Source organism: Eulemur rufifrons, chromosome 17 (genome assembly GCF_041146395.1).
Source record: "Eulemur rufifrons isolate Redbay chromosome 17, OSU_ERuf_1, whole genome shotgun sequence".
NCBI classification, from domain to species: Eukaryota; Metazoa; Chordata; class Mammalia; order Primates; family Lemuridae; genus Eulemur; species Eulemur rufifrons.
Genome location: NC_090999.1, coordinates 65,593,391 through 65,606,618, shown reverse-complemented (window position 1 = coordinate 65,606,618; position 13,228 = coordinate 65,593,391). Strand labels below are relative to the sequence as shown.

The 13,228-nt window shown below is 36.6% G+C and overlaps 1 protein-coding gene across 1 annotated transcript; it reads right to left on the bottom strand.

Moving 5' to 3' along the window:
* Positions 1 to 860: 860 nt before the first annotated feature.
* RFESD (Rieske Fe-S domain containing) lies at positions 861 to 3,112 on the bottom strand. Its single transcript, XM_069492234.1, has 3 exons — positions 2,938 to 3,112; positions 2,801 to 2,835; positions 861 to 1,124 (listed from the first exon to the last, which is right to left on the bottom strand). The coding sequence occupies exons 1-3, from the start codon at positions 3,110 to 3,112 to the stop codon at positions 861 to 863; spliced, it is 474 nt and encodes a 157-aa protein (XP_069348335.1).
* Between the last annotated feature and the right edge of the window lie 10,116 nt (positions 3,113 to 13,228).

Below are 13,228 nucleotides of genomic sequence, written 5' to 3'. Positions count from 1 at the left end.
CAAAGTTCTCTAAAAATTAAAAAAAAATTCCTTTATTTGAAAATTCCCTATAAGGCATTTAATTCTAAGCACACTGGCTCACTAAATAGGGGACTTTACATCTCTCATGGCTGGGCAGCAGCTATGTGTGGCTTCCTTACTTCAAGATCTATCTTGACTGAAGAGAAATTGAACCAAGGTTCATTTGGTTTCTATATCTAGCACAATAGTAAGTTTCTTATTTTTGAGTATGTAAATTGACCTCAGTTTTGGAGGCATTTTTAAAGTAGAAAATGTCTGCTATATATTTGGACAAATTGTACAGTTAAGATTTGATCATTTCAATGTATCTAAATTTTACCTAAAAAAAATATAATAACAACAATCAAATAGGAGAAGTAGGAAATCCACAGAAGTATAAATGAAACAAGAATGTCGACAATTGTTGAAGTTGAATGATGGGAGGTTCATTATACTATTTGGTTTACTTTGCATATATTAAAACTTTTCCAGAATAAAATATGTTATATCAAATAGGGATTTTTGTCCTATAAAAGTATTTCCTACTAAATCTTACTTTTTACCTTTTATTCATTTTGTTTACTCCAAATTATTTTCACCCTTTGTAAACTGAACATCCCAAACCTATAACTTTCAGATTCCAATCAATCCAGAGGATTGGATGAAATGTATTCTATTGATCCTGATGATAATCCTTATATCATACTAAGTATGTATGCTCTTAAACCTCTCAGATTTATATGATTTTTAAAGTAATAGTTGTGTCTATGTTGGCAAAAATCCATCTTCGGTATTGAAGCAAAGTTATTCTAAAAATATTTCCAAACATATACATTTTTCATTGCTATATATTTTTTTTATCAGAAAGGACTCTTAATTACTTTGAAATCTCCAGTGGCAAAAAAATCAGAATCACATTTAAAAGGTTCATTAGAAAGAGTCACATAAATATTTCCATCATCCACTGTCACTGTATGAATCCTTTGCTTTATTCCTTTGGAAGACCACTGGGGTTTTGCTGATGGATCTTTAGGATTTATGGACCGGTGTAGTCCTTCTCCTGTTGCCAACGTAATTTTGTATTTATGCCAGGGGCAAACGATACATGGTCGTCCATCAAAATCCTGGGGAAGAAAATAACTGATTTAATATTCTGACATTTCAAATGTTCATGATAAACCACAGACTCAGAACGGAATCTACTGCAGAAGAACCAAGTTAAAAGAACAAACCAGCTTCTCTCTCTTTTTTTTACTCCCATTAACAAATTATTCAGTATAAAGCAGAACCTAATCTGAGAACAGTCATCAAGTTCCTTAAAGTTGATGAGAAACCCAGTTCGAGCTCTATCAGAAGATTGACTTGCTCAGGGAACTGTACCATGTGACCCCAGCTGTGCTGTTATCTTTCAGATGTTAATGTCACTTCCTTGACAGAAATGGGGCGAGGGTTTCAAGAGCTTCTATAGGAATTTTCACTAGCTGCTGGAAGAACTGTATGCCCCAGATATAAAATTCAAGAGGGGTTACTAAAGGCATGAGAGCACGTTAATAGAACAGCACTTTTTAATCCAAAGTAGCTAATTCTCAACTTTTTAATTGTCTTAATAAAGTGCTTGACAAGTTTTAAACAACATGGGAATCACCTGGATCTTGTTTAAATGCAGCTCTGTTTAAATTCAGTAGGTGTAAGAGGGGGAGGTGGATGAGATTCTGCATGTCTAAGAAGCTCTCAGGTGACAACAAGATTGCTGATCTATGGACAACACTTTCGAGTAGCAAGTCCTTAAAGTTCTCATTATGGACTGAAACTGAAGGCAACTCTATGAAATTAACATCAGCAGATGCTTAAATTTTCCCTCTACACCAAAAGTGCAGTAATACTGATTTGTACCTCCATAAAACTGTCAGCAAACACTTGCATTTTCACAATTTCAACACACATATGTCCTTTAACATGAAGACAGATGTGGAACCAGGCAGGTATCAAGTATAGAGAATGGAATGCTACATTCAAGCTTGTACTTTGCACCAGTAAGAGAGACAGACAGATATCAGTTTCATGAAGTAGAAAACAAAAAATTCGGTGACTAGTCGGAATGCAAGGAAGCAAAGGCAATTTCCCCCATTTCTTCTCATTTAAGACTTCAAAGTGTGGTTTCTTTCCTTAAAATATATTTATGCTGTATATTTTATTACAAAGGTAATATATATTCATTGTAAAAAAATTCAAATTATGCAGAGCATATAAACAGTGAATATAATTTTTGATAAGAAAATGGGATCTCATTAGAACTACCATTCTACGACTTACTTTTTTCAGGCATAACTGTATTGTTGACATCCCTCCATACCAGCACACATAGATCTGCCTCACTAATTTGTTGCATAGTACAGTAATGCCACAGCCTGGCTGTATCATAATTTATTTAACCAGTTTCCTATTGCTAAAACATTGAGGTTGCCTTCAATTATTCATTATAATAAATAATGCTACAATGAACCTTTCCTATACATATACTTAAACATTTGTGCAATTATATCCATAGGATAGATATCTCAGAGTATAACTGCCAGGTCAAAAGACATGTATATTTCTCACAAATATTTATCTGTGAAATAGTTTTCTTTATATTATAGGGTGGGTTGTGAATATCTGGAGTACTGAAGCTTATATTCAAAGCATTAAAATAAAGGTCAAACCAAATATAAATTATTTTTGAATAAAGAATGAAATAAAGTAATAAGAATATAAATAGAAAACATCTGAGTTTGTTAAAAATCAATTTAATTTTACATACCTCTATTTCTCCCAAGTGTAAAGGTCCTCCTGAGTCTGAAAAGAAATTGAATATTATATCTAGTCACTAAAAAAATTGAATTTTGATAGTTTTGTGGTTAGAAAATAAAATCTAACAAATGAAAAAGAAACTCTTACGGTAACAGCGAATATCCATAGCATGATATTCCCCTTTGTGGTAGAAAATGACCACTTCTCTATCATGGACAACAGCTGTCATTCTTCCAGATTTTTTAATGTTATCTTCTTTGCCAACACAGACAGGAGAACATTCCTTCTTTTCAGGTTCTTGTGCAGAGCCATCAAGATTCATGCTAGTTGAACAAAAAGAAAAGAGAAGACAAAAGAAAGAAAATTGCAAGCAGTCTTCACTAGTTTGGCTACAACTTAAATCACAGAGATAATCATAGGAATGAATAGTCTGATTTTCTTGAGAATAATGGAGGCATTTTTCCATAGCTAAATAAAACATTTATAAATACTGAATCATAGTTAGTCATTACTTTGAGTTAGAGACTCTCCAAGCCTACCAAAATTAGGGAAGACTCTCCATTCTACGGCTAGACTTGTATTAGATTCATTTCAATACCTAAGAAGTAAATTTCAGAATTCTTAAGACACAGAGACTTAAGTTTCACTATCCCTTTATTCCCCATCAAATTCAATAGTAAACAACATTTAGTTATTATTTGCATTATTTTCAGCCTTCTGCTGAAGGCAGAATTCTTTGATAGTGTGAAATGTCTTGGGCACCTTGGCTGAGGTGGCTAACTTGGTTTTGCCTAGATTACACAGCCAGCTCTTCACAGGCACAAGCAGACAACTATTATAACAAGAGGGGATAGGTATGAATGGAGACCTTTCATTTTCTTACCCCAAATAGAAATCGTCATTACTTTCTTTTGCCTTATTTTGGTCATTCAAAGAGATGACTTTCTCCTCAATTAATTCATAGAGGAAAATTTTCAGGTATATAAATATATTTTTTTTCTTGGCACAGATATTCAGTCTATTTCTTTGAAAGCAGCCCTGAGACTTTCCATATACCGCAAGAACATAGTCACAGTCTGTTGATTCCATGTGAGAAGGAAACATCAAGATATATTAATATCAAGGTTTTGGGTCACATACAGAGGATTTTCCTGACAGTCTCCCATATAGGGGCATTTACATTTTTTCTATGACATATCTAACTTTTCAAGAATTTTTATATTTATTCTTTCTCCATTCCTAATCTCCAGTCTATCCTCTATTATTCCTAACCTCTTTCTATTAGAGATAATATTCCAAAGTTTCTGGAGACATTCCTGATTTTCTTCCCTATCTCAGGATACAGAATGTGGTTGTTTTGATAATAACTTTAAAAAAGTGTGAAGAATCTTGTATTATCTTAGGGTTGGAGAGAGAGAGAGAAATTTTCCTCTAGGCAAGATCTTATTTTGAATCTTTGCATGTAATAAAATAAAAATTGCAAGACAGAAATTGAGACCAAAGGGTTTTGATTTTTTCCTTTATTTCCTAATTAGTATATTATCAGCTATCCCTGCATGGTTTCTGCCCTCTGCCGTAAAATGAGAATCTTCAACCATCTGGACAATAACCAGCCCTGCCACTGGCGTAAGGCAAGCTCACTTCACAATGTGGGTGGACAAGAAAGGGGCTGCCTATCACATTTAGGTATGAGATCCTGTATGTACCCAGACCAGAGGTCCCCAATCTTTTTCCATGGACGGGGCGAAGGGTGGGGTGTCTCGGAATTCAGGTGGTGATGTGAGTGATGGGGAGGGGAGTGGCTGTAAATACAGATGAAGCTTTGCTCCCTCACTCTCCATGCGCCTCCTGCTGTGCACCCCACTCCCTCTCATTCCTAAGTTTCATGGTGGAGGGGTCCCGGTGGCAGAGCCAGGTCCTTAATGGGCTGCCAACTAGACCATTATCTTGGAGCAGGGCTACTTCAATTCCTTTATTATATGACAGAAATTAAAGGCTTATGACAGATGACAGAAATTAAAGGCTTATGAAAGATGACAGAAATTAAGGGTTCATAGTAACATCTAATCACAACCTACTTTTATCTTTGGGACACTGATGGACAAGTTTCTCTGTAATATATTTAGGGAGGAATATGTGTTTGAAAAAAGCAAGTAAGCAAAATGACTGAGGAGTGGCTATTGAAAATAATCTTCAGCACAGCAGAATTATAAAATAAAAACTTTCAACAACAGATTTTCATGTTCTCCTTTTGCAAAGTTTTCCTTCCTCATTAGAGGTTATCATTCATTTGATAAATATTTCCTGAACACCCACTATGTGACAGGTACTTCAAGAAGTATGACTGATAAGGTTTCTTCCCACCCAAAAATTACATTCTAGTTGATGAGATTGATACTAAATAAATACATAAGTAAGATAACCACACACTATTGTAAGAGCCATGAAGAAAATAAACTGGATCATATGAGAGAGAAAGTAACAGGGAGAGGCAATTTTGTAAAGAATGGGCTGGGAAGGTAACTAAGATGACAATTGAGCTGAAATTTCCGAAATGCAAATGGACTATGCTAAGAACTGAGGGAAAAGAATTGCATACTGAAGGAATGGCAAATACAACAGCCTGAAGGAAAAAAAATTCTTGGTTAAGTGAGGAACAAATTAGCCAGATTATGTTCCAGGAGATGGGAACATAATGAGCAGGATTGGTGAATAGGCAGGAGCCAGGTTGTACAGTGCTGTGGGAGGATTTTTAACCTAAGAGCAATGGGAAGCCACTAAAGAGTGTAAAGCAGTTAAGTGTGATGTGATCCATTTTTATTATAAAAGAATGCCCTGGCTCCGTGGAGAATGGATTGTAGCAGAACAAGAATGGAAGCATAGAAATCAGAAAGCTACGCAGAGATCCACAGAAGAGACGGTTGCTTGCACCAGGGTGTTGACTCTGTGGGGGAGAAAAAGGAATAACAGCAGCAGCAGCAACAGAAGCTACAACTATATTGTGCTAACTATGTGCCAGGCACTGTTTTAAAGCCTTTATATTTATTTATTAACTCCTTTAAACCCCCAACATACTACTAAAGAGAAGGTATTACTATAATTTTACAGTGAGAAAACTGAGGCACAGAGAAGTTGGGTTGATGAAGTGGAATGAAGAAGCTACAGAAAAATAAATAAAGATGACTCCCAAGTTTAAGGTTTGTGCAGCTATGTGGACTGTAGTGCCAATGGCTGTGATGAGAAAGACCAAGAAAGGAATGGTATTTTTGCAGGGATGGAAAATCAAGAGCTAGCTATGTTTTGAACATAATGAGTTTAAGGTGCCTCAGAGACATCCAAGTGGCTATTATCAAGTCAGCAGTCTCATGCATGAGACTAGAGTTGAGAATCACTAGAGAGAGAAATTTGGGAGTTTTCTATGGAATCACTTGGAGAGGAAGTATAGATAGGGAAGAAGGTCTAAGACAATTCCTGAAGTACTTCAGGATTTAGAGGTCAGGTGGAAGAGAGGCTGAAGAGAGGCAAGACCAACAGCAGTGTCCAAACTATTGCTAATCAAATGAAATTCATTCACTGCTCTCTTATATTCTCCTAGAATTGCAAATAAATGGTAACCTAGACAAAAAGGCAGGCAATGAGGTCAAATCTGCTCCACCTGGCCCCCTCTGTGTATCATACAATAAATGATACATGAAGAAACCTGGGGTTCCTAGGAAACCAGTTGTCCTGAAACTTTGGTTGTTCCATAAAGAGCTGGGCCTACCTTGTACCCCTTTCTATTTGTAAGTTCATTAACTCCCTATACCTCCACTCTTCTAGAAATCAAATACTGGTTAGGATCAAAATAAGGGCTTACATTCAGAATATAACCATTACTACTCTCTTTTCCCTGTATTTCTAAAGTTTGTTTCCTATTTCACTGTTTAATATCCTTTTGGCCAAATAGAGATATATCTTTTGGCAAAATATAAAATTAAAAGGTGGAAAAAAATCAAGACTAAGAAATATCTCAATATTGTTTATAGGAACATGCTCAAGGGTTATAGGTCTGATCCAGGCCTTGAACCAAAATAATGACTCATACACATCACTGTATAACATTTAGCAGCTATGCTTCAAAATTCAAAGTTAAGCACACAGTAAGCCTTAAAAATGGCATATATGTGTATTTTATTTTATTTTATTTTATTTTATTTTATTTTTTAGAGACAGGGTCTTACTCTGTCACCCAGGCTGGAGTGCAGTTGCTCGATCATAGCTCACTATAGCCTCAAACTCCTGCATTTAATTGATCCTCCTGCCTCAGCCTCCCAAGTAGCTAGGACTACAGGCACACATCACCACGTCCAGCTAATTTTTATTTTTTGTAGAGATGAGGTCTCGCTATGTTGCCCAGGCTGCTCTTGAACTCCTGGCCTCAAGTAATCCTCCTACCCTGGCCTCTCCAAAATACATGTGTAGTTTAAACCCCAAATAATTCTTCGGTCATCTTATAATACCTCAATAGACATTTACATCAGACACAAGACATTCAAAGCAAAATGTAACAATTCTAAAGGTTGTATAAAGGCTGGATTTTATTCAATATTTTCATTTTCAGTTCCATTTTAACAATTTCATCATTTTATGGATGTATTTAATTAGAATTGGAAACTACAGAAAGACCCAGACAACCTGAGAGGTAATTCTATCTTATGCAAGGCAAACATATGGAAAAGGAAAAGAAGTGAATCAAAGTGATGGCCCACATTAGCTGTAAAGACCTGGCTGCTATTAAACATTAAGTAGTTTGCTATGGAATGTTCATGATATTAAACACACATACACTTGTCTACAATTTAAGATATTTGACAAAATTATAAATCACATGTCAACTTCAAATAAATATTCTAATTTTAGGAAGATGATCTTTCATCATCAGGACCCTCTTCAAATATAGTAATAGTGTCATATTTCATAGGAAGTTAAAGGGGATAACAATTTACATGGAACTTGCCATTTTAATTCTATTTAAGTCTTAGGTTAACATTCTACATACAAAAAATATATATCTAACTTTAAAGAAGGCAAGTAGACCTTGGTATACCTAGCTTAGAATGGTTACAAACTGTGGACCCAAACCCCTCCCAAGAAGAGGGAAAATTTGTTCATGGAAGTGCCAAGTGGCTTCAGGCCTTCTGTAGAGAATTTTCCTGATGGCTTCTGTAAATATTTATTTAATCCTATATGACTTATTGGAAGTTTTAAAATGTTAGGAGGAAAAGAACTTGGCTCATTTTAAAAGTTTACATAACAAATTATTAGAAGCATAATCTCTATGGGAATGTGTCAGGAGTGAACTTTAAAAAGGGAGAATTTATACGCCACTATTTTGAGAGGGGTAGTTCTGAGTCACGTGGAAGACAGATAATCATATATCATTGTAAGTCTGGGCTCCAAAATTGAAGTGTAGGTAGAGGGGTGTGTGTTTGTGTGTGTGCATGCATACACACAAGTGCATGGATGGGGAGAGGTAGCAGCTTTGAATTCAGTGTTTAAAGGAAAGTATTACACAAATCAAGCTTAGGAAAGCATAGGGATGTCAAACTCATACTCTGAAGTTTGCGTTGTTAATCCTTGCTTTAACCTGGCTACTTTAAAAAAAACAAAAAGGATGGAAAAATAATACATACGCTGTTTTAAAAAATCATCTCACAATAAAAACGCAAAAATATATTATTTTTAAGAAAAGGCAAAGAGGACCATGGCCATAATTTTCTGAGTTAGCCATGGCTGACAGGAGGCTGGGATACTATCTCTAAACAGTCATCCGGTTTTACTCGATTTTGGTAGGTTCCCAAAGTACACAAATTGCTCAGGTGGTAGTATTTACCTTCAGAGTTGGGTGTGCAGCACTTATCACATTTTGTGACAGAACAAAGGGGCAATAATGATAAGAAAAATGGAAACGGATAAATGAATTAACTGAACGAAGGGGAAATGGGCTGAAGAAAAAGAAAAGAAAGAAATGTGGAATTTGCAACACATATAACCAACAAAGGATTATGATTCAGAATATATGAAGAACTCCCATAGACTAGTAAGAATAATCTGGGATCCAAATAATCACAGAAAAATGGGCAAAATAAATGAACAAACATTTCAGAGATAAGGAAGTCTGAGCCAGTAATCACATATAAAGATGTTCAACCTCATTAGTAGAAAAATGCAAAGGAAATGCAAAGCAAAGCCACAAATGGAATACTATTTTCCATCCACCAGACTGGCAAAAAATTATAGCAAGTATTGGTGAGAATATGGAACATAAATTAGTGCTATCACAGTTTGGAATTACCTAGTAAATATATTCATGACTCAGTAATCCCACTTTAGGTATGTGCTAGAAAAATGTGCACAGGTATACCAGGAAACATGCACAAGAATGGTTATAATAGCAAAAGCCAAAAAACAACTCAAAATTCATCAACAGTAGAATGGATAATTTGAACATTCATTCAATGGAATGCTGTACAGCAGTGAAAAATCTATCACCACATCAAGTTGAATCAATTGCAAAAATATAACTTCAAATGAAAAAGAATTCAGAATATGCTTCCCTTTTTATCAAGTGCAAAAACTGGCAAAACTAAACAATATATTATTTATGGATACATGTGCATAGCATTAACTTATAAAGAAAAGCAAGGAGATAATAAAATTTCTTAAATGTCTCAAAATATTTAGTTAATTCTTATATTTAAAATTATTCTTTTCAATATTAAAGTTGTATCCTACTTTATGTAGCAAATGACCTAAACCCCAAGAAAACTGGGATAAAATTGCACTTTCTATCCTCAGATAATGTGTCTGAGCATAGATCATGAATGAAGTATTTGTAAATTCTATACAGCTTATTTCAAAGCTTGACACTAGAGGAGAGAATAAATGAATGATTCTTTTTTCTCTCTAGGCAAAACCAGAAAAGAAATACTACTATCAAGGCAAGTAAAAAAATGCAAGAGATGTAAACTAACATCAAAAGTTAATTATGTTTTGCCAACTCCCAAATAAATGAGAACTAAACACTGTCCTTTCTCAAATTTCAGTCTCTTGGAACATATAGCCTTGCAGGCTTTGCCTCCAACTAAGAAAAACTGCAGTGAACTTTGAAGGGGCTGATAAGAAATGAGCAGAGAAGGCTGGAACTAAATGATAAAGGTTTCAGAGAACTATGATTACAGCCTTGCGTTTTGCTTAGGAAAATATTATCTCATGTTTCCTCTATGTATCATAAATGGTACTATTTATTCATATCTGATGACTATAATTAACAACCATATTATTAATATTATGAATATCATGGTCCATTCAGACAACAATAAAAACCTATTTGCTCACCTTAATTACTGTTATTTTGATGAACTATTCATAAACTCCCACATATTTCCTCTATTTTGAGTCTAAGATATTAGAATCTTAACTGAATAAAAGAAAGTTAAAAATTAAAAAATTTACCCAGTTTGGGAGCTAGATGAAAATTTTCCTATAAAAAATTTAGTTATTCTGCTCTACAATTCCCTTCAAGAAAAATTTTTGGCCTGTCCTAAAATTAGGTTTCTATAGGTGCTAACTTCATATAAAATTACAGATTAGCTAAATTGAAACTCAGTCACTATTAGATCCCTTTCCAACACAGGAAATAAATTCAAGTGGAATTTTATTAAAAAAAAATATTGTAACTCAAGTTTCCATAAGACCCTGGAGACGAAAGAGACATGAAATTAAAGACACTTACTTGTCATTCCTCTCGAGCAATGACTAAGGGGCTTTTACTAAGTCTGGGGACTTGGTCTACACATTATCAGAATGCTTATTTCAAGGGTAACACCCTTGCTTTTAGGTTTAGGGAAGAGAAATGCCTTAGATAGTAGTTTTGAATGGTAGAATAATAACAGATAAAACTAGCTATTCTTCAGTGAGTGCCTACTGTTTGAATGCTTTGCATATAAGCATTCAAATGCTTTGCAAATAAGCATTAGCTTATTAAGCCTCACGCTTTGCATATATTAGCTTATTAAGCTTCACAAAACCGCCAAAGGTAGATGTTAATTTCATTCAGGTAGCACCCAGATTTATAAAAACAAGTGGCCCACAACAAAACCATCTTGAAGACACAAAAACCTTTTAACAAAGATTTATATTGATGATACGTGAGATGTATATTACTGATATTTATGATATACATGTATCACCGAAGATGATTGGCCCTGAATTTTCTTAAATTTATGAATGCTAATGTGCAAGAGTTATCCACAAATGTTTAAAATTGAATACTTGCCCAATAATAAAGTCATGTAGCCGCTCTGGAAATAGCCCCCATTGTCTGTTAATAGAGATCTGTGATCACAGGTGAGCTAGACCGGGTTTGAATCCCGATTCTACGTGAATTAGGGCAAGTTGCTTAATTTATCCGTGCTGCAGTTTCGTCGTAAGAAAGCCTTGCCACGTAGGGGTGTGGTGAGGGATAAATGGTTTATTACACCTCAAATGTTCAGAGCAGGGCCTAACCGCAGGAAACGCTCACATCAAGTTAGCTGTCACCTCTAGAGTCCTTTCAGCTTAGCTGTATTTAACATTTCCTTAAGGACGGCCTGCGACTGCAGACCGAGCGCACTGTCCAGATGTAGTGGATTCTCCCGACTGCAGACCCCAGGAGACGAATATCTAGGGCAGCCGGGACTGCAGAAATCCTGGAGCATCTTTTACACTTTGGAGAGCACAAATTACAAGGAAAACCTGGTAGCAATGCCCTGTCTGCCCCTCTGAGGAGGAAGGTCTGGGGTGCGGTCCCAGTCTCAAAGTGAACGAACGCGGTGGGCCGCCTGGGCACAAGCCCGCCCCGAACGGTTCACCGTTAACGAACGCCGAACCGAAGTCCAGACGGACCACAACGCTCGCAGCAGCGAACAGCCAAGGGGGAACGACCGCAGCCCCGCAACCACCGGAAGCCCGAGCCCGGGCCCCCCGGCCCGGCCGGAAGCAGCTGGCCCTGTGAGCTCCGCCCCCGTCCCGCCGCCCAACCTCGCGCGGCGAGAACAGAACTTACAGTCCTGGAGTCCTCGCTCCGCCTCCGCGAGACCCGCCAGTCGCGGCCTCTGCGTGATGCGACTGAGCAAGCCAGAGCTCCAACCACAGCGCGGGCCCTTGCGGGGCGGGGCGGGGCGAAGCCGTCCACGTGACCCGAGAACTGCCGCCCCGCCGCACTGCAGGCCGTGGACTCCTGCGGGCGGTGTTGGCTGTGCACCCGCACTGTGCCAGCATCTACAAACTGGCATTCCTAGTCGTATGTTTGACCAATGTGGGTAGCATCAATTCATTTTTTAGGTGTTTATTGGTCTCGCTACATTTATACAAATTTTAAGTGCATCCAGTGATCTCCTAAGAATTTACCTTATAAAAATATTTGCAAAAGATCAAGATGCATATAATTTATGCATAAGGAAGTTTATTGCAGTGAAAGAATGAGAATAGCTAAAATGATCATCAGTACAGGAGAATGGGTAAAATACAGTGCAGATGTGTGAATTACTTTTAGCTGTATACTGTATGTTCAAAGCATAGATTCCATGACGTAATAAATATTAAAAGACAGCTTAGAACACAATGTTAGTGTGCTTTCTTTCGTGTAGATAAAAATTGTTTCTCCAGATACAAATATGCAGGTATGTACATAAACTTTTTCTCAAAAAATCAAAAGAAACTTAGTGGTTGCTTTGCGGGGAGATGGAAGGTTTTCACTTTCATATTTTGAACTTTGCAATTTTGTTTTTTCTTTTTATACTAACCGAATTAGGGGGAAAAACCCTTTATATTTGTGTTCAAAGCTGGAAAAAATAGATGAATTTGATGTTTTGTTTTAAATTTCCTTTACTATCTTCCAGTGCAGTGGTTCTTAACCCTGGCTATGCCATAGAGTCACTTGGGAGTTTTTAAAAAGTCATGATGCCCAGTCTGCATGCCAGACCAACAAAATTAAAATCTTGGGTGAGAGGTTCAATATTCTTTTATAAAAACTTCCCAAGTGATTCCGGTGTGAAGCCACGGTTGAGCATCACAACCTGTATTAGTATGCTGACAGGAATCTCAGATCCTAGCATGGCCCAATGGACCTGGGTCAGCTGACACCCAGGAGCCTTGTCCATTTACCCCAGCATGCCACACAAGTGCCATTTTTAAAATGAGCCTCAACATGTAAAAAACTGAGAAGCTCAGAATAATAGATTTGCCTGCAGTGCTAGTTTCTTCGGATTCTATTCTGTTAGTATAGTTTTCAGTTATCAGTATTATTCTATGGGATAATTTCCCTTTTAACCATTTGTTTTACTGACCCAAACACAAATTAACCATATAGTTTTATATGTACCACTTTTTTATTATTACCAAAGTGATAATAAAATAT

Coding starts and splice junctions, on each gene's coding strand:
- RFESD (XM_069492234.1), bottom strand. CDS start 3,112: ATGAATCTTGATGGCTCTGCACAAGAACCTGAAAAGAAGGAATGTTCT. Junction 2,836..2,937: donor TATGGATATTCGCTGTTACC/GTAAGAGTTTCT, acceptor ATTTCTTTTCAG/ACTCAGGAGGACCTTTACAC. Junction 1,125..2,800: donor TACACTTGGGAGAAATAGAG/GTATGTAAAATT, acceptor TTTCTTCCCCAG/GATTTTGATGGACGACCATG.